The following is a 26284-nucleotide window of genomic DNA, read 5'->3' as shown; positions in this document are numbered from 1 at the left end:
TTTTTCTCTGTTTCTTATTATGGTTTGTTAGATTTTAAGCACCAAGGTTATACGGTCATTGCGTTACATCGTCGCTACGTAAAAGTTTCAAACGTGATCTTGATAAAAAGACGAAAAATACCACTTCAGATCGTGCAAATCCTACGACAACGCCAGGCTCTTTTACCGTGACACCGTGTTTATGATATAATAATGGTCACAGCACTTAAAAAAAAACGTTCCACAGTGTTTGTAATATAATCATTGCTCAAATATAATGTCAGTACTAGTTTTATTATCGATTAGAGTCTAGTATCTTTGTGTTTAAAGCCAGTGTCGTAGCCCAAACGTAGAAATTACAGATTATACATTTGCACTTGTGACGGCTTGAGTGTCATAACCAGCACTAATCACACTATCAAGCCTGCATGAGATGAGATGCTCTGAACGTGCATGTGCAGTACCTTCTTCTGCCTCGAGGTGTCAGCAGACCGTAGGCCGCTTTCCCACTTACATTAGTTGGCTACACTAGAGCTTGTAGACGCCTTAAACAAAGCCCTCCACCTGGGGCCTCCACTCGGGGCCCGCCTCAGCCCGGCTCGGCGGTAACGTGTGCCACTCTTCCTGTGTAGGGAGAGCCAGGACTTCCAGGGCTGCCTGGACTCCCGGGAATAAAGGTAAATGCTTTGCTGTTTTTGTCCTCAGCCGCTCCCACAGTGTTGTCCCACATGTCCATTTGCTTCACGTGTGCAGCAGCTCACTTTGACAGGACAGGAGTGTGTGAAGGGTGTGGAGATATAACTGCAGAGTGGTCGGTTTTGGTGGTGTTCTGTGGGGAAAGTTATGATTAGGCCTGTCACGATAACATATTTTGAAGCACGTTATATCGCCGCAGAGAAATATCGCGATAAATAATTAATACTGAAACAGGATAGTCCCAGTAAACCTTTTTTTTTTAATATACTGCTTCATTAAAAGTCCAGGACTGCAACAGAAGGAACTAATAACGAGTCAAAACAGTTATTTACTCAACCAGCTACAGCTTAAATCTGACTTTTTTACATAAACATGACAAAAATCTCCCACATTTTCAAACAAACTGTACACACGATAAACCCAAAATATATATATAAACCTAATTATCATCATGAAAGTGTCAGTTTTCCAGGAATATTACCATTTTTATTTTATTATTTCACCACAGGCTGATGTTTGATTGTGATATTTCTGGAAACTTACACCAAACCATTTTATCCTAGTTCAGTCTTGGTTTCGTTTTGTTATATATGAATTTAAGTTATATAGCAAAAAAAAATTAAGACATTTCGCTGCTCGTCCAAGCCGCTTCTTCAGTTCTGGTCAGATTACTGCTGGACACTGCTTTATATCTGTTTGAAATGAGCTCAGAACCCTAATGGCTGCTCTCACATCGATTAGCATACTGGCTAGCACTATTGTTTTTCTTGTTTAGGCTTAAGTCTGAGGATGGAGTTATAAATAGGAGATAAATTATGTCTAAGGCCCCATTCCTGTTCAAAAATTGCTTTTTCAACTCCCCTCTCAAACCATTTTTTCTCTTTTGCTAAGATGTACCGCAGATTGGTGTCCTGAGCTGCTCTTGTGACGCTGTCATCTTCACTGCAGGAGTAGACCACATTGCTTTGTTTGTCACTCGGCGTTTTGTCCTTTGGGTGGACAAGTTTTTGTCTTTAAGTGTTTGTAGATCTGAAATAGACCAGGATTTCATGCCGTCTGAAGTTTATCTAAAGCTTTTCAAGCAGCAAACCAGCTGGGAAAATGGTTAGACCTTTTCTCGTAGGTTCTGATTCTCTTTTGTCCTGTTTGTTTTTTGGCTCTCTTAGATCTGCTGAAGGCCCATTTTGGATATCCACGAGTCGAGAGAGCTTTCTTTACGTGTTGTTCCTCTTTCACTTTTCCCTTTGTAGGAATCACTTGAGTCTTGTGTTGTAGTGATTGAATGAGTCTAAGTTTTGGTCAGTGTGTTTGGGTTTCCGGACGACTTCTACCTGGAGACACTGGTCCTGTCCAATAATTGCTGAACAACCCAAGAAGAAGAACAACACATGCAGAAAAAGCCCTCTCTGCTCATGAATATCCAAACAGACAAACCTTCAGTAGATTTAAGAGAGCTAAAAAAAAACCTACAAATACTTTAAGACACAAACTGGTTCACCCAAAAGACAAAAAACAAACAAAAGAAAGGAAAACAACAGGACGCTATTAGGTACCTGAAGGATTACGCAAAATATAACTCCACATTTAGTGTAGTTTATTAGATCTAGCTAACAAAAAGGTGTGTTTCAGTGTAGTTTCAGTGTAATTAGCGCCTCCTTCAGACAGATATAAGGTATTGTCCAGGAGGAATCTGACCAGAAATGAAGAACCAGCTTGGACGAGCAGCGAAACATCTTCACTTTTCACTTTTTGTCCAGTTGACAGAACAGAATTTTCTCTTTTTTTTTGGATCAGACCTGGACGACTGAGGGATTACACAGACATTAACTTCTCAATTTACATCAAAACTTGTTCAATTTGGGATTATTAAACCAGCTTTAGTCTTAGTTTAGTTCTGGCTTAGTCCCTGGATAGTCCTACTTCAGATAAGCTCCTTGCATTGACTCTTAGCTCCGTCTAAACTGAATAAACAGACTTTTGAAAGGATGAAGGTATCGTCTGTTTGCGTTTACATGTCTAGTAATCCTTTATACAATGTTTATAACGATAATAGTTAGAATAAAAGTCAACATTTCCCGATGAGACACTTGGTTTGAGAGTCAGTGGCCTGGATATACCAAATCTGTAAACAATAATGAACGGAAAATGGTTTGTTGTATCTGTGAACACTCCTGGAACGGCATTTGATATTTACTCACACAAGCTGGGTTTTTATAGTCCTTTTATTCAGAAGGTTGACTTTTACAGTGTCTTATAAAACCAAAGGGAGATGGTGAAATTGAAAAGGCCTGTATTAATAATATGCTGCCATCTAGAATAGCTATCAAGTCAGTGGACCTTAGAACGTAGCCGCTCCACTGCTCTGTGAGGAATGCAGAAATGGTTAAGACTGGAAGATGCTTGTTGCTGCGTTGCATGTGTTTTTCCTCTCTTTGCGCTGGCACTGTTAAAAATCGCACTTTAATCCTGCTTTATATTGTCCTGTTTTCACTTACGGGCCGCGGCGTTGATCTAACTGCATTCACTAACGACGCTCACAATCCATTCACATGTGCATATTTTGGTCTGAAGTCATTTATTACGTGTTTAACTGTGTTTATTAATCAACAGGTAGAGTTTTTTTACGGGTGTCAGCTTCCCATTTGGACAACTTTTTCATTTTTCTTTGCTAATTTTGTTCGTTTTGTCCGTCATTATGGCAACAAACCTAATTTTGCGCCATTGGGAAACCTGTATGATGTTGAAATCAGTGGGTTTGCTGTAGTTAGGGGTTAAATATTTGAACGTTGACTCAGACCAGAGTCCTGTTTTAAACCTGACTAAGTTGTTTTCAGGTTTAGTCATGAATTTACGCGTTTATAGATCTAGTTTAGCCAGTGATTTGTTTTTATGGGGATGGAATTGTACGTGTTAAGTCCCCATTTGGATCGTTTTCATATATATCTATAGAAACCATTGAGAATCACTGATATATACTGATGTAAACTTAGTATTCTTGCAATCCAGATGAACTTAACGCTGATAACCTGCGTCCATTTGTGTGCATGTCGTCCCCGGTGTCAGTGTGCATGCTTCTGTCAGATCTGTTGGCCAAGCATCTTGTGTCTCCAGCTCATTAGCACCAAGTTGGATGAAGTGCTAGCGTTCAGATGAGTGGGACTGTGGGAAAGTGACTAATATCTGATGGTTTCCAGGGAGAACCCGGGTTTCTGGGTCCACAGGGAGAGCCAGGACTGCCAGGACTCCCAGGAACTAAGGTCAGTGTTTTCAGTTAAGCTAAGAAACAACACGGAATAGTTTTATTTTGATGTGTATATAGCGTGATGCTAGCTTTCTGTCTCTGAATGTAAGTAACTTCTCTGGTGAAATGTACACCACCTGCTCTATGGCATGAGCTGACTTGTGTTCATTATCAATCTCCTCTAAATAAATAAATAAATAAATAAATAAAGTAATAAAATAATAAATAAAGTAATAAATAAATAAAGTCACAAAATAAATAAAAATAAGTAACAAAAAATAAATAAAATAATACATAGAAATAAAAATACTAATAAATAAAAAATAAATACAAAAAATAAAAAAATTAATACATAGAAATAAAAATAATAATTAAAAAAATAATAATCTACCTTGAACATTTGCACTGTAATCAGGATCTCCTCTCCACAGATTTTACCTGTTATTTAGTGGCCACACCTGCTTGTCTCCATGGAAATAGACAAAGCAATTATATCTCCATGGAGACAAGCACATGGCAGGCCCTCCAGTGGAAAAGGTTACATAGTGTGTCTTTAATGTGGTTGTCTTTGTTGGACGTGCTTTTCAAATGATAAACGGGAAAAGCATTTACAAATATGCACAGTGTCTTTTATCTCATCCCTCTACACAGCACAAAGATATGTATCTGTGGAGAAAAAATGTCTGTTTAAGTTTTAAATGTCACTGATGAGTCTGAACCTGGGATTATACCACAGCGCCCTCTTTTGGCCTGTTCACTTCTCTTCATCTAAATGCACTAATTGTACCGGTCTTAATATATTCTAATGGGATATTGAAATACAAGACACTACTTTACTCTTTCCTGGACTTGTTTTAGCAGTTTAATTCAATGTTATTTATGTAGCACATTTAAAATAACTTAAACATAAAAATGAGCAAAAACAAATATAAAAATAAAACGATACACAGAAAAAGGACAATAAAACACCAAAATATTCTGTCGAGCTTGTATTAAATGCCAGGGAGAAGAGGTGGGTTTTCAGTCTAGTCTTAAACTGTATTAAAGACTGAGAGGATGTGACAGGCAGAGGGCGCTGTTTCATAGGGCTCTGTTACTAGAGGACCCTTAGAGCGCAGACAGAGGACCACAGAGCGCAGAGGACCCATAGAGCGCCTACAGAGGACCATAGAGCACAGACGGAGGACCATAGAGCACAGACAGAGGACCCACAGAGCGCAGACAGATGACCCATAGAGCGCAGACAGAGGACTCATACAGCGCAGACGGAGGCCCATAGAGCGCAGACAGAGGACCACAGAGCGCCTACAGAGGACCATAGAGCACAGACAGAGGACCCACAGTGCGCAGACAGAGGACTCATAGAGTGCAGACAGAGGACTCATAGAGCGCAGACAGAGGACCCATAGAGCGCCTACAGAGGACCATAGAGCACAGACAGAGGACCCACAGAGCGCAGACAGAGGACTCATAGAGCGCAGACAGAGGACTCATAGAGCGCAGACAGAGGACCCATAGAGCGCAAACAGATGACCCATAGAGCGCAGACAGAGGACTCATACAGCGCAGACGGAGGCCCATAGAGCGCAGACAGAGGACCACAGAGCGCAGACAGAGGACTCATAGAGCACAGACAGAGGACTCATAGAGCGCAGACACAGGACCCATAGAGCGCAGACAGAGGACCACAGAGCGCAGAGGACCCATAGAGCGCAGACGGAGGACTCATAGAGCGCAGACACAGGACCCATAGAGCGCAGACAGAGGACCACAGAGCGCAGAGGACCCATAGAGCGCAGACGGAGGACCACAGAGCGCAGACGGAGGACCCATAGAGCGCAGACACAGGACCCATAGAGCGCAGACGGAGGACCCATAGAGCGCAGACGGAGGACTCATAGAGCGCAGACAGAGGACTCATAGAGCGCAGACAGAGGACTCATAGAGCGCAGACGGAGGACCACAGTGCGCAGACGGAGGACTCATAGAGCGCAGACAGAGGACCACAGTGCGCAGACGGAGGACCCATAGAGCGCAGACACAGGACCCATAGAGCGCAGACACAGGACCCATAGAGCGCAGACAGATGACCCATAGAGCGCAGACACAGGACCCATAGAGCACAGACAAAGGACCATAGAGCGCAGACAGATGACCCATAGAGCGCAGACAGAGGACCCATAGAGCGCAGACAGAGGACCCATAGAGCGCAAATGTAACAAAACATACAATAACATTTTGAAATGCACCTAATATGAAACAGGAGCCAGTGCAGGAGCCCAGACAGGGAATCTAAAGTACTAGTGTTTGTGAAATATACAAGTTAAAAAGTCTTATTGTGATTTCAGACATTACTAGTGACTGACAGACGTGACAGCAGACTGATTTTTGTGTGTGTTTTCTCACACAGGGCGAGAGGGGCGAGCGGGGACTTCCAGGAAAAGGAGAACGGGGAGAAACCGGAGTCATGGGACCTAAGGTTAGTTCATACAGGGGTCAAATGGCAAACAAGACTGAGCAAGTGTTTAAATACAGTCAGGAAAGCTCGTGGGTGAATATTTAGATATTTTTGGGAGCATAAAAATATTCAGACAATTTTATGACAGTCCAATAAAATGTCTTTAAAAGTATTGATTAAGTTTTCAGACAAATGTGGTGTTAAACTGCCCATAAAAATGCAGTAATATCACTTTTATAACTCAAGTGTCTTCCATTTTTCAGTTTTAATCAACTTTTTGCAGCATTTTAAATCAAACAACACATTTTTTATATAGCACTTAATAATTTGTCAAATATCTGCCCACCTCAGAACTTAAGAACGATGAGGGTTTGTTTTAAAGTCCATACAGTTTTGAGTTTTATTGTCGAATATGGTTGTGTTAAATTAGAATTATGCACCCCTGAATAAATGTAATACCAATCCAGATTTGGGTAAACATTTACAGCTATCTACGAAAAGAAGCAAGGAAAAAAAGATGATTAATTTGAGCTGCAGACTGTCAGGTTCAATCCTTTAGTATTTTATCCTTTGTTGTTTGCCGCCCTCTACTGGTACTTAAGTGTAACTGCACCTGTTAAATCTGCAGACACATTGGACAGGCTAATTCCCACAGTAGTCATTTATCCAGTATCCAGCTGTGTTAACAAAAGCCGGCAAAATCGTTATGGTTTAAAAAGTTCCAGTCGCTCCCTGGAGTTTTGGGTAGAGTAAACCGATCCAGCTGGGTTCACGAGTGTTTACGTCTGGCCCCGATCCAGCAGGTAGCTTTGGGTCTACAGTCTAAACAAGGACCGGCCAAAGATCTGGATTTTGTCCTGTGAAAAATCCCAATTGGCTCACCTCTTCTTTATCAACGGGACAGTCTGAATAAACAATCTGACTATTGTGTGGCAGCTCTGTCAAATTAAAAGCCAGTTGTAAAGTCAGAGCGAAGATAAGAAAAGTGGAACTGATGTAACGTACACACTCTCTGAACCGCACGCTTTATGGTTCATTTTACACCCATTTACCAAGTGTTATGTCATATTCTTCTTGTGTGTGACAGGGTGTGCAAGGAGAATCTGGAATGCCTGGTCCTAAAGGGTCAAAGGTGAGGATTTTTTTTTTTTTTTTTTTTGGTCCATACTTAAAAAGCCCATGTTACGCTGGTATAATGTTGTTTCCTCGTCACAAAAAGACCTGGAGTTGTGTTTTGTTTCATTTGTACATGTTTAACACACAAACCCTGCAGATTTAGGTTCTTCTCTCAAACTGAAAACACTCTGTTCCACCTCGTGATGTCATCATGTGGTAATACAAGAAGGTAGATAGAAGGTAATGACATCACTAAGTGGAACAGAGCATTTTGAGCTTTGGAGAAGGGTTTGTCAAATGTGTGAATGAAACTAAACACAACTCCAGGTATGTTTTTTGATGATATAACAACATTGTAACATGACTTAACGCTCACAAGAGTCAAGTTTGTGTAGGACCTTTAAATATTATATTGATATGTACAAATAAGTAAGTTAACACATCGAAACTTTGTTATTATTGTATCTGTTCCTCATTTTCTTATGTTTTTCTTTTTAACAAAACTCAAGTGTCAAAATTATCAAAATAATCACTTCAGTCATACAAATGCAAAATGGTCATCAGTGGCGGAAAATAACGAAGTAAAAGTACCGGTAGTAAAGTACTGCACATAAGTAGAATCTTTAGGTATCTGTACTTTACTTAAGTACATTTTACAGTGGATACTTTTACTTTTACTTCACTACATTTGAGAGCAGTATCTGTACTTTCTACTCCACTACATTTTTGAACAGGACTGAAAAGTAAAAAGTACTTTTCATCTGATTTGAGGGGTTATTTTTACCATGTTCGTGGAAATATCCTGTCTAAAGTTTTTGAGTTCAAGCTTCGGCTTTGAGCAAAACAAAAATAAATCCACAAAATTCATAAGAAAAAAATAAGAAATTGATTTGTACTGTTACTGTCGACCAAAATATGTTTCATTTTTAAACAATATCACTACATTTTACACTTTAAATGAACACTTGTGTGAAATACTTCTACCTACTTTTACATTTTTTAACGGGTACTTAAATACTTAAAAGTAGATGTTACTTTTACTTGAGTATCTTTTGACCTCTGTATCTGTACATTTACTTAACTAACAAAACTGAGTACTTCACCCACCACTGATTTCTACTATAACACAGTACTTCAACTACTGCTGCTACTACTATTGCTGCTAACACTCCAAACCTCATTTGTTTTTAAAAAGTAGTAAAAATGTCTGCAGTGAGAAGTGATAAACTAAGCACATTTTCCGTCTCTTAGGGTGAAACTGGAGATAAAGGCGACGTCGGAACAATTGGACCTAAGGTAAGTTTAGAAAATGAACTTTTAATGGTAGTAAATGGCAACTACCACAAGGGGGCAGCATGTAGAACCAAATGACATTACAGTATTATTTGGTATTGGCACAGTTTTATTACGATGGGAACATTAGGAGTCTTAAAGTCTAATTACATTGTTATATCGTCTTTATTTTGTGTTTTTCAGGGTCCACCGGGGCAGAAGGGAGACCCGGGCGCCACCGAAATCATCGATTATAACGGAAACATCCAGGAGGCTTTGCAGGTTTGATACTTTATTCACTTTAGTAAATGTAAAAAGAGTAATAATAATAAGGATGGATTCAGTCTGCAGCATTAAAGAGCCCATGTTACGCTCTTTTCTGATCTATGTTGTAATGTTTCCATCACAAACAGACCTGGAGTTGTGTTTTGTTTCATTCGGACACATTCAAACGTACAACACTTTGTTCCACCTAGTGATGTCATCATGTGGTGATACAGGAAGTGCTTCACTGTGTTTTTAAACTCCACACACACCTTCATTAGAATCATTTGGATAACTTCAGACTTGAAATAACCAATCTCTACTGAAAAAAAAGATAAAACGTAGGTGTTAACTTGAAAACTACCACTTCATGACATCACAAGGTGGAACAGAGCGTTTTGAGCTTTGGAGATGTAATTAACCAGTGTGTGAGTGAAACAAAACATAACTCCAGGTCTGTTTTTGCTGAGAAAACACCATTACATCACGTCTTAAATCTCACAAGAGTCAGTTTTTGCGTAACATCGGCCCTTTAATCACTAAATGTTCACCGTTGCGTTGAGTTTGTGGGATCCTTGTTGTGAGAAAAAGCTGACACAAAAGTTTCTTATCTCTCCTGTTTTCGCTTCCACACCTTTGACGCTGTGCAGAAGATTACCACTATTACAGTGACGGTAATAAACTCGTCTGTGTGTTGTGTCGTGTGGAGCGGTCGTTCCTCGTTGCCAGTCACATTGCATGGGTCCGGCCTCAAACTGTTGCCTTGTCCCAGGCCCGGCAGCACGTGTGACAGGACTGAGCTCCGGTTTGGCTCAAGCTGCACGCTGCTGCTCATGGATAGACCTTGATTAACCTAGTGCACATTGAAAATACTTTAAAAATTACTTAAAAATGCTTAGATTTGTTTTGTTTTTTTTGAAAGAGACAAAACATATAGAACTGTTTTGTTTGCTTTTGTTAATGTCATTTGGTTGCAGCTTTACGTTTTGTGACTTGGCATGTGTTGAGCTTCGTGATTGGCTAACGTTTGTGCACACTGGTTAATGGGTAGTTTGGTCGCATTGTTTTATGTGTAATTAAAGTTTGTGTTGTCTTTGGCAGGGTCCTCCTGGCCCTCCCGGAGTAATGGGACCACCGGGCATGAAGGTAAAAGTCGATGAGTGTGGTGTCTCGTCTTATATCAGGAGTGTAGGAAAAGTCAAATCTGTGAACTGGACAAAACGATGTAGGAGTGAAGACGTTTCGCTGCTTGTCTGAAGTGGCTTCTGGTCAGATTACTGGCGGACACAGCCTTATAGAGGTCAAAAAAAGTCTCTGACACTTTTAAAGCTTCAGTCGCTCCTATAATTCTTAAGTTAAACTCACCAAATTTTAGCTGTAGATAAACTGAACCTTCCCAAATTGTTCACTTACACTTGAACTTATCACTTCTTAAACTAGTGGAAGTAAAAAGTGTGCGTTTAAGTGTCCACCATTTTCATTTTCGCCCTGAATATCCTGATCCTACACACTTTACATAACATTTTAAAGCATTTCTGGGCTTTTGTCTCTTATTTGATCCTCAATATTATGTTTTAAGTCGTTTATTAAGTCATCTGAGGTTTATTCACAAACACCTTTTCTTTAAGATCGCCCCACAGGAAGAAATCAGGACTAGTCAGGTCTGTGGAGATCACATACTGCCCCCTGTCTTTGAAAAACACTTATTATTCCTTTAATGGCGTTTACGCTCAAGGCATCTCTGGGATTAAAATGTCGAATTTGACCCATGTGACTCAAAGTTCCACTGTACAATGAGGGTTCGTTCCTCGGTGCTGTATTTGCTCAGATTAATATCAGAAGGATCGATCTAAATGCTCTGAAAAAATAAAAGAAAAATATTTAGAAACAAAAGAGTTATGGATTTTTTTTCAACTGTCAACTGTATCTATAAAGAAGCAACTTGGATGAGCAGCTTCACCTCTACGACGTTTTGCCCAGTTCACATATTTGTATTTTTCTTTTATTATGGATCAAACCTGGACGTCTGAGTGATTACACAGACATTTCCGCGCCGTAACGAGGAACTGTTCTTTTCAGGGCGATCGTGGGATGCCTGGGCTTCCTGGACTGGATGGAGAAAGAGTGAGTTTCTACTGTATTTATAAATGTTTAAACAAAAGTAAAACGAGGCAAAGCGAGTTTATTTGTGTAGCGCAATTTGTACACAAGATTCAAAGTGTTTTATGGACTAAGAAAGACATTAAAATCACAATACAGCAAAGCAAAACATAAATAATCATCATAAAATTGACGTTAAAAGAGAAACGTGCAGAATAAAAACCTTTCAGTCGTATGCACAGATAAACAGAACCGTCTGAGTCTGGATTTAAACATCGTCAAAATAGAAACTAAACACATTTTTACCCCAACCTGTGACTCAAATGTGATGTATTTTTATAACATTACAACAGTAAATATCTTTAATTATTGGGGTGATAAGTTATAATGCATTTCTTGGCTTGTTTATAAAGTTTAGAGAAGTATGTCAGAGTTTTTACATGAGCTGAATTCCTGCAGTAAAATGTAACGTTTAAACTCACTACATTTACTGAAATCACATTATAGATTTCATGACAAAAAGATAAAATAAAACTAAAGAAATGCAAGAGCTGTGGTCAGTAAACATTGTAAATAGTCTACTCCCTTAATAAATAAATGATGGCTGTTTTGTTCAGGGCTACAAAGGTTCAAAAGGAGACATGGGAATGCCAGGAGCTTCAGGCGACAAGGGAGCAACAGGTCTGCCCGGTCTCCCTGTGAGTGTCGTCTGAAAACGCTCCAACTCGTTTGACCCTGGGACATTTAAACGACATGAGAGAGTGAAAAAACCTGTATGTTTCAGGGGGTGAATGGAGTCAAAGGAGATAAAGGAGACGCAGGTCTGCCAGGTCCACAAGGCCCTTCTGTGAGTATTTATACACTGAAATATATAAGTTATACATGTCTGAAACACTTCTGTGAGTATATAAACTGAAATATATAAGTTATACATGTCTAAAACACTTCTGTGAGTATTTATACACTGAAATATATGTTATACATGTCTAAAACACTTCTGTGAGTATATAAACTGAAATATATGGTAAAAGCTAAAAGTAATATATGGTATGGTATATATAATATATGGTAAAGCTGAAATATGCTGTATTTGTCTGAAACATGACAGTGATACTGACTGAAAGTTATTGATCATATTTAATTATTTTTAAGATCATTGGACCTCCAGGGCCACCAGGACCACACGGATCCCCTGGACCAATGGTGAGTGTTCCAGACAATAACACTGGCAAAAATAAAATCTAATCAAATATGAAACAACACATATATTTTTACATTTATCTGAGTGAACGATGCAAAATATTAGACTGAACAAACAGCCTTTTTTGTTCTTAGTCAATATTAAAATGTGTGTATTTTCCAGGGTCCTCATGGCTTCCCCGGTCCAAAGGTAACTCCCAGAGGAACACAGAGTAAAGCATGTTTGTCTAACACAGACACTAAGTGCCACGCCTCTGCTTTAGTCCCATTGAGTGATTAATAAACTAATGTTGGTGTGGTGTTTTAGGGCGAGGCAGGGTTGAATGGGTTGAAGGGTATTCGAGGGGAGACCGGTCACAAAGGGGATCGTGGACCACTGGGTCTCCCTGTAAGTACACACTCACACAGTATTTGAATTGTATTAAGTTACTCAAAGTGTTGAGCAGTGTCTATGGCAGTGCTGCAGTAATGCCTTGTTCATTATCTTGTGCTCATTTACATATGCCTGAACTGACCGCTGTAACACTGTGTAATTGAGTTGTTGTGAACCCTGCCATCAACCTGTCCTAATAACAGTGTTCATCTGGTACTAATCCCGCCTTGTTCATGTCACTCATACCTCCATAACCACACAGGGAGCCTCCGGCTTGGACGGCAAGCCCGGCATTCGGGTGAGTGTCATGTGACCACCAGGCTTCACCAGTCTGCCCCCTCCCCCCTCATCACACCCCCCTGAACCCAACATCATACAGTTATTTCATGTGATTATGAAGTGCACATCAGCTACATGTTTATACCACACTGAGCCACACTGAGCCACACTGAGCCACACTGAGCCACACTGAGCCACACTGAGCCACACTGAGCCACACTGAGCCACACTGAGCAGAACACACTGTAGTGTTACGTTACGGCACTGGACAGCTCCTGTGTGTTGTGTGTTATTAACTCAGCATTAACAAACACTCACATACATTAACTGTGTGAGCAGTGATGCACGTGCAGCTGTGTGTGCTGATAAACATCCACACATCATGTGACACATGTGGACGATCATCTGATTATGATGTTTCTTAAAGCTGTGTGTTCATGGAGTCTCTGTGCTCTTACAGGGTATGGATGGACCGGTGGGTCCAGCCGGGCCAGCTGGGCCCAAGGGCGACAGAGTAAGACACTTTTCATTAAAGTCATAATGAGTTTAATGAGTCTTAATGAGTGTTAATTAGTGTTAAAGAGTATTAATGAGTGTTAATTAGTCTTAAAGAGTATTAATGAGTGTTAATTAGTCTTAAAGAGTATTAATGAGTGTTAATTAGTCTTAAAGAGTATTAATGAGTGTTAATTAGTCTTAAAGAGTATTAATGAGTGTTAATTAGTCTTAAAGAGTCTTAATGAGTGTTAATGATAATCCACATCTGTGTTATAGGGTGAACGAGGTATACCTGGTGAGCCTGGACCAAGGGGACCTTATGGACTCCCTGTGAGTTCAAGATTTAAGATTTTATTGTTATTGTCACAGAGAACAACACAATTATGTTTAGAACATCAAACACTGCATACAAAAGCTGCAAAAGCCCATCCAGCAACCCCATAAACCCCCAGTGTAAACACGAGCACAATGACATCAGGCAGCACAGGTGTAATAAACAGCAGCAGCATAAAGAGTCACACACAGTCACATATGTGGAGTATTTACGTCATTATGCAACAATGCAAAGTCCACTCCAGTATTATTGCATTAGCGGGTGTGGTTATTGTCCATGGGAGGGGGCACCAGATGGAAAAGCTGATGAGCAGGGTGGGGCCAGGTGCCAGAGGTGTAGACAGAACTAGATGGTACTTTTCTTTGCAATAAGATGATAAGATTTGAGCTGTAGAGGGGTGAATAAGTCCCTTTTATGGCAAATTATTGGTACATTCTGCTGTTTATTTGCTGCAACTGATGTCTTTTAATGAAACAATCTATTTTAAAATGGTTTACTGGGATTATTATATATCATTTTTTTTATTTATTTATTTTAATTTCATTGTATTATTTTTTATTTTTTGGTTTATTATTATTATTATTATTATTATTATTATTATTATTTTATTTTATTTTATCCTATTATTATTATTTTTTTTTTATTATATTTTACGTGACAGGCCTAGGTGGTCCTGCTCTCTGGCCTCTGTTTTCACCCTCTGAAGTACCTGTTGATTCTATAATCAATATAACTAATATAAAAGTTCCACTCCTTCATTATATTAATAAAGTTGTATTGATGAAACGTTCTAAAACTCTGTTCTTTGTTTTCCAGGGGGCGGCGGGACAGCCAGGCCAGGATGTAAGTGTCAAACCCCCTCCATAAACCCCACTGCACGTCTCCATTACACGTGCCGCTGTAGAGCTTAACGAGCAGCGCCTCTTTCTTTTTCTGAGCTCATTTCACTTTATTTTCAGTAATAAAGCGAGTTGTACTTTCACAGGGGGTTCCAGGATTAAGGGGAGAGAAAGGCGACGTGGGGGAAAGAGGAGAGAAGGTAGATGTAGATCTCTGTAATGTGTTTAAGACTTACAGAGGACTGATGTCAATGGACTGTCGCCGCGCAGAACTCCTCCTTAACAGAGTCAAACAGTGCTGTGCAAACGTTTAGCAGAGTTTGGACGAATGCAGCAAGACGACGGGTTTATTTTTGACTTTTGTTTGGATTTGGACTTATTTGCAAAAGCGGTAGTTTGTTTTGATATTCTAAGTGACCATTTGATGCAGTTATTGTCACGAATAGAGTCAATTTATATATATTTCTTTCCTTCAATGGTCTTTTTATTAGGCAGTAAGTGTCAGTAAAGTGTACAGTACTTATATTGTGTAACTTTTTTCAAATAATATAACAAGATTAACAAAATTACCCCACCCACACATAAAACAAACTACAGACCAGCTGCACAAAACAGAAATGATACATACATATAATTATAGTAATAATAATAATGCATAAATAATAATAACAATAATAATAATAATAATAGTAATAATAATAATAATAATAATAATAATAAATAAATTAATAAAATAATAATAATAATGCATAAATAATAATAATAATAATGCATAAATATTAATAATAATAATAATAATAATAAAATAATAATAATAATAATAATGCATAAATAATAATAATAATAATAATAATAATAATAATAATAATAATAATAATAATAATAATAATAATAAAATAATAATAATAATAATAATGGTAATAATAATAATAATAATAAATTCATAATAATAATAATACATTCATAATAATAATAATAAATAAAGGGAAAAAATGTAAATAATACTAATTAATTATAGTCAATTTTTAAAGATGCGTATTAATCCCAAATTATAATGGGGATTATTGCGCAGCTTCCACTACATTTATTTATGTTCTAATGGAAGACAGGTGGGATTTAATACGTTTTCTTCTTTCTTCCAACTCATTTTTTAGCTTAAATATGATTTTAAAAAAGTGAAATGTGCATTAAGTTCACTGGATACATGTATAGTGACTTCTTCTGTTCGTTAATCAGCTCGAAATACATAAAAACATGAAATTAAATGAATCAAATGGCATCAGTCCAGAAATGTTGTGCGTGAAGACGATATTTTACCCACAAAAAGTTGAGCAGATGAATCTAAAATCTAAAAATATATATATATGTTGTAAAATTCTACGTCTCAATAGTATTTCCACATTTACAGCTTCGTTTTGCATTTTGCACAGTACTGCTGACGTTTTTAGACTCTAGCGTAAACTGAACTTTTTATATTTCACAAACTCACACATGTTCAATCAGTTTTGTTTCCACATTTTCACCTCATTTCAAATTTCATGTTAAAACATCCAAAACACTTTGAAATCAAACGTGTCCATTGACAACAGGCTCATATGTTTTTCTCTTTGTTTGACGCATGAACATTAACATTTCATCACTTAAGTCCATCTTTGGTTTTACTCCTCTCCCTTATGCAACGAGTACAACTTCTGTGTCTCTGTAGTACTAATACTTGTGTAGTTGTGTAGGTTTTGTTCTGATGAAAAACTGCATCCCAACGTTTGATAAAATGTATTAACACTTAAGACCAGTGGTGGAAGGGAATGAAGTACAAGTAGTAAAGTACTTAAGTAGAATTTTTAGGTATCTGTACTTTACTTAAGCGCATTTTTCAGTGGATACTTTTTACTTTTACTTCACTACATTTGAGAGCAGTATCTGTACTTTCTACTGCACTACATTTTTGAACAGGACTGAAAAGTAAAAAGTACTTTTCATGTGATCTGAGGGGTTATTTTTACCATGTTCGTGTCAAAATTCAAGTTTCGGCTTTGAGCAAACAAAAATAAATACACAAAAGAGAAAAAAATTGTTTCATATTGCAACTGTTGATGAAAATATGTATATTTTTTAATAGTAAAAGCCAAAGTTAAATCTGTCAACTGGACAAAAAGTTGTAGGAGTGAAGACGTTTTGCTGCTCGTCTAAGTCACTTCTTCAGTTTTGGTCAGATTACTGCTGCACACTGCCTTATATCTGTATGAAGAGAGGAGCTAACTATATTGAAACTGGAAACAGCGACTGTTTACAGTTTCAGCATTAATGGGCCGACATTCAGCCTTAACCCTTTAGGGACTGAGACCAGTATATCTCAGCTAGACTTTTATTCTTTTTTTAGCCATAAAAATCATGTTAAAGGAACTATCAGAAGTATCAGAATGCATTTTTTTTCACACAGCTTCCTCTATTTTACATATCCATCCATATTTTTTGGCGCATTGAATAAGTGAAAATCCCGGCAGCACCTCCCCTCTCATTGGTCGTCTTCGAGGGACAACGGAGGCAGATTAAGCAATGACAGTAAAATATTTAAAGAGCCCCATGCCGGCGCTTTGAGACGCCATTTGAATTTACATAAAGCAATTGGTTGCAGAGTTACGGTGAATGAAAGTCCGCAGCCGCGCTCTATCGGCGACGACAGCATCCGACGCTATAGAGTTAATGGACCTGGGTTGTCCTCTTTGTTTCCTTTGTTTGCTTTGGGTCTGGACGATGGAGTTATAGATGAGAGAAAGATGATGTTTAAGGCCTCCATTCCTGTTTAAGGAAAGATTGTCTTTCCTAACAAAAACTGCTTCTTTAACTCCCCTCTCAAAGCATTTCTTTTCTCTGGCTAAGATCTGTACCTCACGATAAGATAATGAGGTAAAAACGTGCTTGGACGAGCAGCGAAACGTCTTCACTCCTACAACTTTTCATCCAGTTGACAGATTTAACTTTGGTTGTTAGTATGGATCAGACCTGGACGACTGACACTTGAAATACTTTGACTTTTTACTGTTAAAGTACAGTTTTAAACAAATACTTACACACTTTTACTTAAGTAGGTGTTTTCCTGTGAGTAGTTTTACTTTTTACCTTTATATCTATACTTTTACTTGAGTTCAAAACTGAGTACTTCTTCCACCTCTGTGTAAGACCTAACAGGTTTTCATTACTTATATAATTGCCCGATTGACCTGGAAAAAGTCTGCATGCGATACTCCTGCGTTATGTAAAAACCACAGCCTGTTACAACACGTTCGAAATGCTAATTTAAACTATATTTCATTTTGTCACTTAATGCTATGCAAATGTGTGGTTGGTGTTCTAGCAGACCGTTTCTAACCCAATCAGACGGGGTATATACAGTATTTAATGATGTAACTCTGCTTGTGGAGGTTTTTTCCTTGCTACTCTTTCTCATCCTTTTGCCCTTTTGACCTCCCTTTGACGCCCACTCCTCTACGCCACCCCCTCCCCGTCTAACCTTGACCACTTTGGCCTTTTAGCTTCTCCCTTTTTAATCTCTCCCTTTTCTAATAGCAGTGCAGCCCCGTTACCTTTGACAATCTTGTAAATCTGACCTGATGCGTTGTATTCACAGGGGGAGAAGGGAAAGAAGGGCAAAAAAGGGCCTAAGGGCGAGAAGGGAGAACAGGGTGCCCCAGGATTAGATGCACCCTGCCCATTGGTATGTCCGAGCTGGAAACCACCTCCCGTAGCTGGGTGTCGTCTCAAACGGGGATGAGCGATCTGCGGCGAGACGAAAATCGCTAGAAACCTTCGCAACCCACAATAAAAACGCTCTTTTTAGTTCAAATACAGCCACCGAGGCGCAAAAACTGGGTAATCGGGTTTCAGTGGTGACAGCAGCCGCAGGTCGCTCCTCCTCTCACGTCTCTGTGTCTGTCCCAACGACTGGACACAGGCTAAGGACGGTCCGCCTCTCTCTCAGTAACACTCCTAGGTCATCTTTGCAAACAGGGTTTCCGGGGATTTAAGGGTGAGAAGGGGGAACCAGGGCAGCCAGGTCTGGACGGGCTGGATGCCCCGTGCCAATTGGTACAGTATTTCTCTTTTTCCTGATTCCTTTTTGCATCCATCTACTACATGCATGTGCCCCCATTTCACATCACCATGGAAACGCAGCAATGAATGATAAAAAAAAAAAGAAGACAAAAGCATGGCATTTTACCACCTCAGACTGTGTAAAGAAGTGGACTGAGTGAGCGTGACGTCAGCTATAGCGATCAGCTCCAGTTAAACGAAGCTAATCGAGGCTAGCAGTTATAGCGGCGGATTTGGAGCAGAGTTGCATGTTTGGAATTACGACCGCGAGTATCATAGCAACCAAAGAGCCAATCCGGAGCGAGGTTGTTAAAGGTAACGCCGCTCCCCGTGTGTCCCGCCGGTTTAGCAGGTAGCGGACGCTTAGCTTTGGAACTAAACTGGGACTAAACCCGGATCTAAACCTGAACTAGACCAGAACTAAACCAGGACTAGAAACATAGACTGTATAAAGAAGTGGACTGAGCGAGTGTGACGTCACCCACAGCGTCCAGCTCCAGTCAAAAGAAGCTAATCGCGGCTAGCAGTTATAGCGGCGAATTTGGAGCCAAGTTCCATAGCAACCAAGAATATCATAGCGACCAAAGAGCCGATCCGGAGTGACGCTGTTGAACGTGGCACCTCTTCCCGCTGAGCAACGCTGTCAACCAAACCTATTGCTAATGCTAACGGGAGCGACCTCGGAGAAAGAAGACGCCTGATTCATCTGTTATTAATGTTCATATCTTGATTTACGGACACGATAGCGAAATAAAAACAGTAGAGCCGGTTAATATGAACATTTAAGACCAAAATAACGAGGCGGACAGCAGCAGTTTTTCAATGTAAAGTGAATTAAAGCCAGAATCGATGGAGCTGGAAGCGCGCTCATGCTCACCTTCTATCTGGAAAGCGCTGGCTAGCACGTTAGCTATGCCCATTTATGTAAACAGTCAATGGTCACCGCCAAGTCCACTTCATTACTAAAATCACCTGACCTCATAGTAGCTGCCTGCACTAAACGCTTTGGATAAACTTGAAAACGCAGCCGTTCTCACCTCTTTATTAATCCGTTCTTTATAATATCGATCCATCATTCACATATTTTAATAGCAACGTCTAATCTACTTCCTTCACGACCCTTTAACTTATCGCTAACACGCTCCTACAGCCACTCGAATACCCCCTGTTAACTTTCCTCTTGTGTAATGTACCAATTGGGCCAGACCACCGCCTCATGATGTAAACTTAAACTATAGCGCAGCGTTACGGGTAAATACGCACCCCGTTCATTATCATTATCCTTTTTCAGACGTACTTTTACTTCTTATTTGTTTCACAGTGCCCACGTAACACATCAGCGAGTGCATTACATCACTGTTAGTTTGTTCGGGCACTTTAATAATAAGTACATTTACATATGGCTTTGCATGCGATGTCATTTGCAGAGAGCATGAAAAATAAAAGTACATTGTCAGCTTAGATCTTTATTTTAGAGTAGATATAGAACTATGCAAAGTGCTTGAGTCATACCGGTCACTGTTTGTTCAGGACTACGCTATAATTAAGTGAATATAAGAGAATTGCTACGTTAAAATCTAAAATTACTCTGGATAAATGTTGCCAAACTATCAATATAACTGTCTGTGTCTATTTGATCTGTAGTTTTACTGTTCAGTCCTAATTGTTTTGCCGTTTTGTTCTATCACAAACAGGGCCCAGATGGATTACCAATGCCTGGATGCTGGCAAAAGGTGAGATGAAATTAAAGTTAAAAAGTATTAAGTATTTGCTTGGTGTGTACTGTAGTGTAGTAATAACGCACATGCAGAAATGTCCTATCGAAGGGAGGGTATGTACAAATATTTCAAATTGCCCCCAAATCAAAAGTCAAAAATATTGGACGAAAGATGTTTTTTTATATATAATTTGGTCTTTTAATTTAGACAATTATCCAATCAGAAAGCAGAGTGAATTTTATCTAAGTTGCTCATTTGCGTTGGCAGATCCTACAGTGAAATCCAGTTGGTTTAAAAAATAAAAAATAAAAAAATAAAAAAAAAATTGTGAAATGTACTTTAAGCGTACCCGATACATGTGCTCGAAAATAAAAAATAAAAAATAAAAAATCACTGGCAACCCATGTTCGCTTGTGATTGTAATACATTTTTAAACCAGTAGGAGGCAGGCTTCATACCCTCCCTAAGCCATAAAAGGTCCTATATTATGCAAAATTTCCTTATGTGAGCTTTAAGTCATGTTATAATGTTGTTAACACATCAAAAACACACCTGGAGTTGTGTTTTGTTCCATTCACATGTTTGACTAACCCTTCTCCAAAGCTCAAAACGCTCTGTTCCACCTAGTGATGTCATCAAGTTGTAGTTTTCAAGTTTACATCTACCTTTTGACCTTTAGTTCAGTAGAGATTGAGCAGTTCCAGGGCTGAAATGATCCAAATGATTCAAGAAATGAAGGTGCGTGGAGTTTAAAAACACAGTAAAGCACTTCCTGTATTACCACATGATGACATCACAAGGTGGGACAGAGCGTTTTGAGAGAGAAGTACTGAGCGTAAATATGCAGGATTTGTGCGAATGAAACAAAACTCGACTCCAGGTCTGTTTGTGACGAGGAAAACAGCGTAACATGGGCCCTTTAAAGCTGTATTCTCGTCTGCATGGAGTTTTATTATAATAATTTAACTATAATTTTGACAAGTATAACATTGTGTGGCAGCGTGGTAAAACAGAACTCACAAATTAATTCAAATCCATGTGTTTTTTTGTGTTTCTTCTTCTTCTTGCAGTGATCACTCTAACCCGAATCGCATGGAGTTTGTAAATAATGCTTCTTTTATGGTATTTATAGTTTTTTAATGGAAAAATATCTACAACAAAAGAAGTTTATGTGTACAAAAAGAGATAACTGTCCTCGAGCTGCTTCTTCTTCTTAACTTTGCCGTGGAAACGTAAAAAAACAAAAGTGTGTCCGAAACTCACATCACATGACGTCGAAGTCCAGATCCCCCAGAACTCGCCCAGCGTTCTCACAAAAAGGTCCTAAAGATGGAGACTTGCCTGGAAGGGGGATCTGGCTTGGACTCGCTTGCTAACACCAAAACGCTAGGTGTTTAGTGTTGTCTTGTCACTGCAACATCCGCCATTTTGTAAAAGACAAAAAAAAAAAGTATTAAAAGCTGACTGTGACGAGCAGAGCAGTGCACCCCCACAGCATGGATAACTAGTGAGTCTATATTTATATGTCTTGTACATACGTCGCTGTTTTGTGGTTGGCTTTCGCTCTGTATCAATGGCACAAACGTCAAAACCCATGCTTAAAAAACTCTACACAACTGGACATGTTTCTTTCTTTTAATCCTAAGGGAGTCACGCCATGGCTGGTTGCCTGAAAACACCGAGATTAAGTGAAAAAAATGGAGGTTTCCGTGTGTTTAATGGTGACACCTGCACGAGCGGTACACGCAGGTTTTACTCTTCACCGTCGAAATTCTTGGTTTGGACTCTTTCCAACGATGGGGAAGGCTGTCTCCGAACTCCAGGAGGACTTGGCAGGGTCTGATCCAGCACGGATTGGAAGGAAAACGCATTAAGTTTTTTGTTTTTTTCTTGGAGATGCGTTCAGGACCCCCTCCGAGCGTGGGAAAGGAGAGTGTTGGAGGCATGAGTGGTCTTCTGGGAGACCAGCTGACTTCAAGTTCTACTGAGCTGAACATAATGCAATCACTTTCTTTTTTCATGTTTTATTTTCTTGCTCTGATTCTTAAGCATTTTATAATTTGTGTATTATAGCCTTTGTGCCTCAAGCTTGTATTCATTCCTGTATAAACAATGTACATTTCATATGATTTTTCTCACAGAACATTTTAGTTGGTATAAGCAGAGGTGGGGACATGCAAGTCGTGACTTGGACTCGACTTGAGTCACTGTTTGTTTTTTTTTTGAGACTTGAGACTTCACTTGATAAAATAGACGAAGACTTGGATTTGAGCTGATTGAAAGATGATTGATTGATTGATTTTTTCACATTTTTCTAAACAGTTGATGTTTTTGGTGCTTAATTTTGCAGGAAAAACTGGAACATGTCCCTCCCACGTCTCCATTTGTCACTAGGAAAATGAAATGTCTCTCAATAATACTGGGGCTGTAAAGATGGAGACAAATATTTCTCAAAATCACTCAAATCGCAAGCTCCTTCAATGCTTAAATGCATCGTTTTGTTGCAGCTACAGCTAAAAAAACAGACAAAATTACATTAACCATGATCCTTTGCCCCATTTCAGCTCAAACGACATCACAAATCAACTGTTATTAATTTATTTCAACTCATAATTCTTTGGTTTATGACAGTACTGATTCAAACTACAAGGAAAAAGTAGCATCTGTACAGTTACGTAAGCCAAAGACGTGAAGTGACTTGAAGTTTTAAAGCAGACGACTTGGACTTTGACCTCGGGACCTGACTTACTTGAGACTTGCAAAACCGTTGGTCCCACCTCTGGGGATAAGTGACACACAGAGCGCTGTTTCTCACTGTTGAAGTTGGATCATTTTACAGGCCGTAGCTTTACTTGGACAAAAAAGACACGATTTGAACCATCCCTGAGAGCTGTTCTGATCCAGTGCTGTTCCGTGTTACACCTGTGCTGCTTGTAGACGCTGGGTTTGTGTATGAGATGTTTCTTCTTGTACAGTGGTGTCTGTTTTTTCTGCATGTGAAAATATTACGTAGGGTTTTATGCGTGAGTCGGTACACTTCGGTTTTAAAGTAGGGCTGCATCGTTTTGGAGTAAAGCGCGAAGTAATGGGTCAAAACGGAGACAGTATAACAATGTTTGACTGTCTCATTGGAGATTATGACAAAAATATTTAATCTTGTTGCCGTATAATGAAGTAAAAGTAAATAAAGTAGAACTACCAGTGGATTCTTTTTACTTTTACTTCACTATATTTAAGAGAAGACATCAGTACTTTTAACTATGGTCCATTTTTGAACGGGACTGAAAAGTAAAAGTAGTTTTTCCTGATAGTTTGAGGCCTCCTTTATCTTTAAAAGTTCCTAATTTGAGCAAAAAATACAAATAAAAACAGTAATTAAGAACGTTTTTAAGTTCTCCAGTGGCGTCGGACTCAGGGGGGGTAAAGGGGACTTTTTACCGGGGGCCCAGTGCAGATAGGGGGCCCCAATCTGAATCATGTATGAATCTTCAAAAACACTACATTTGAAGTTTTATAAGACCTCAAAACCAGCGAAAAAACTTTTACTTTTTACTTTTTTACATAGATTTATTCATGTGACGCTTTCCCTTTTAAGTAAATATTTTTTTCCGCTCCAGTATCTGTACTTTTACAACAAAAGCAAGTACTTCTCACCAGTAACAACACAACCACAGCAACCGAACAAACGCAGTGCGGTGCAGCCTTATTTTAAAGCGAAGAAGTACAACTATAACCCCCCCCTAAACACAACATTAGCAAACCAGGTATAAACTAGACTCGATCTTGTGGCCAGTTATGTCACATTCCCTTTCAATTTAACAACAACAACGACGACGTCATCCGTGTTTTGTTAAAAGGCGAGCTTCTTCTTAACAAGTTAACAAGTTTTGCGAGTACATATTTGTGATTTCCGTGCCGTCAGGTCTGTGGGCGGGGGATTTAAAGCGAGTGAGAGCGAGCAACCTGTGTTTCTTGTCATGTAGCAGCTGCCACAGGTGGAAAACGGAGAAAGTTTTGCGTCTTTGGATAAACAGTGTTATATAAAGTGGGACGACCAGTGGAAAAGCTACATACAAGTTTCTTTATTGTGATGGGTTGCTTGGTTTGTAACGATTTCTGTGCATATATTTGTGTATTGTCTTTCATATGTTAAACTTATTTATTTTTGTATGATTTCTTAAATGAAGGCATTGTTTCGGTTTTGAACAGCATTCCTCCCAGTTTTTTTTTTTTGAATGACGACTTTTTTTTTTTCTTGTTGAGATGTTTTAAGAAGCTGGAAACGGTGGAGTGCGAGTCGGTCATTTGGTTGTTTTTTTGTGCATTTACTTCTGTGTATAGGCCTTATCATGAGGTAGAACTACAGTAAAATGGTATCTACAGAAACATAACGACTTGAGTCAGCTGCAGCCTTTTCACACTTTTGCGCGTCTCTCCCGTCTTTGCATTGAATGTAGTTTGATGTATGTATAGTGGATTATTATAATGTATTTTTGAAATGTGAGCTCAAAAGTGCAATTTATACTTTGGTTCATGTGTGTTCGCTATAGGGTGACCAGATTTTCAAGTTTTAAAACTGGGACACACCGGGTTTGGGTTGGTTTCTTAGGATAAACTTATGAAGAGAGTGCAATTTAGAGCATTTTTATGATATCCAGGGGCGTTGGAGTCAGGGGGGATTAAAGGGGCCTGTTTACGGGGGCCCAGCGCAGACAGGGGGCCCCTAACACAACCTAAAAACATGTATGATTTGTACCCAGGCCTCAGAATTTAGTGCTACACCCATGAAGCCGTCGACTTTTGGCCTTCGGACGATGTTTCCAACCCAGTATATTAGTCGTTTTGCTGTTAGCGCGGATGAAATGGGTCAAAAATAGGGACGTCTCAGTCGTTTCTTGTGTAAAACCGGGACAAATCACTGGTTTTGTATAAATTCGCTGAGATAAGAGACACAAAACTCAAACCTGGGACTGTCCCGGGTCAATCAGAACGTCTGGTCACCCTAGCGTAGCACCAAACGCAGCTTAAATATCACAGTGTCATATGTGATCTGTATAGCTCCTTATGCTAGTCATTATACCACTACCTGGCTAACGTTAGCGACAATGTAGTTCACAACTTAACCGTCCACTTACGCTAATCGGAGCGTCGCGACTTAAACTTTTGTTGTACTTTTGAAATATTTGTTTTTGATTTCCAGTCTTTGAATTGTTCTCACGTTGGTGCTGTATCTTTAGTGAGTGCAGCTATTTTTATTATTAGCTTTTGTATCTTTTTTTATTTGAATTTTTCATGTTTTGTGGCTGAGATCTTTTGCAAAATGCTGAAGTGCCAAAAATATTTGACGTCAGTATTAGCGAGCGTTCAGGAGGAGCTGCACATTTACGTTTCTTTAAGGGTAAAATTCATTATTGTTATGATAAACGCACCAGTTATTTTACAGTTAAAACAAACCAGAGAAACAGTTATTCAGTAAAACATTGTAAGTTCAGTGGATTTGTGGATAACACTTTTTCACCGCTGACTAAAAATGACTATTTCAAATATTTCTTCATTTCTTGCCCCTCTTTAAGTTTCTTTGACACAAATGTTTATCATATTTTCAAGTGACTTCTGTACTGTTGGAGCCAAATAAACGCAGACTTTCAAATACACATATCGTCGTCTTTTGTTGTGTTTTCATTTTAATCATCTGTTCATGTTTTTCTGTGGATGTTTTACTCATACTATTGTAGCCACAGCTGCCCTGGGACAGACTGAGGGACACGAGGCTGCCAATCTGCGCCATCAGCCACCACCGACTCTCACACACACACTTTCATACC

The 26284-nt window shown here is 39.2% G+C and overlaps 1 protein-coding gene across 1 annotated transcript in view; it reads left to right on the top strand.

Annotated features, from left to right (window-relative positions):
• The window catches only part of LOC117386095 (collagen alpha-1(XXV) chain), a 271389-nt gene extending 248562 nt beyond the window's left edge, over window positions 1-22827 (top strand). The window contains exons 17-38 of the mRNA XM_055229087.1: window positions 612-656; window positions 3870-3932; window positions 6327-6395; window positions 7462-7506; window positions 8742-8786; window positions 8967-9044; window positions 9677-9700; window positions 10128-10172; window positions 11106-11150; window positions 11744-11824; window positions 11911-11973; window positions 12279-12329; window positions 12490-12516; window positions 12634-12714; window positions 12962-12997; window positions 13439-13492; window positions 13753-13806; window positions 14627-14653; window positions 14796-14849; window positions 18658-18735; window positions 20436-20474; window positions 22106-22827. Coding sequence (XP_055085062.1) covers window positions 612-656; window positions 3870-3932; window positions 6327-6395; window positions 7462-7506; window positions 8742-8786; window positions 8967-9044; window positions 9677-9700; window positions 10128-10172; window positions 11106-11150; window positions 11744-11824; window positions 11911-11973; window positions 12279-12329; window positions 12490-12516; window positions 12634-12714; window positions 12962-12997; window positions 13439-13492; window positions 13753-13806; window positions 14627-14653; window positions 14796-14849; window positions 18658-18735; window positions 20436-20474; window positions 22106-22132 — 1131 coding nt within the window. The 3' untranslated portion in view covers window positions 22133-22827. The remainder of the gene's footprint in view (window positions 1-611; window positions 657-3869; window positions 3933-6326; window positions 6396-7461; window positions 7507-8741; window positions 8787-8966; window positions 9045-9676; window positions 9701-10127; window positions 10173-11105; window positions 11151-11743; window positions 11825-11910; window positions 11974-12278; window positions 12330-12489; window positions 12517-12633; window positions 12715-12961; window positions 12998-13438; window positions 13493-13752; window positions 13807-14626; window positions 14654-14795; window positions 14850-18657; window positions 18736-20435; window positions 20475-22105) is intronic.
• The last annotated feature ends 3457 nt before the right edge of the window (window positions 22828-26284 follow it).

The sequence above is a fragment of the Periophthalmus magnuspinnatus genome, chromosome 18 (genome assembly GCF_009829125.3).
Source record: "Periophthalmus magnuspinnatus isolate fPerMag1 chromosome 18, fPerMag1.2.pri, whole genome shotgun sequence".
NCBI lineage: Eukaryota > Metazoa > Chordata > Actinopteri > Gobiiformes > Gobiidae > Periophthalmus > Periophthalmus magnuspinnatus.
Note: the sequence above shows the minus strand (reverse complement) of the source record. Positions and strands in the feature narration are given on the sequence as shown.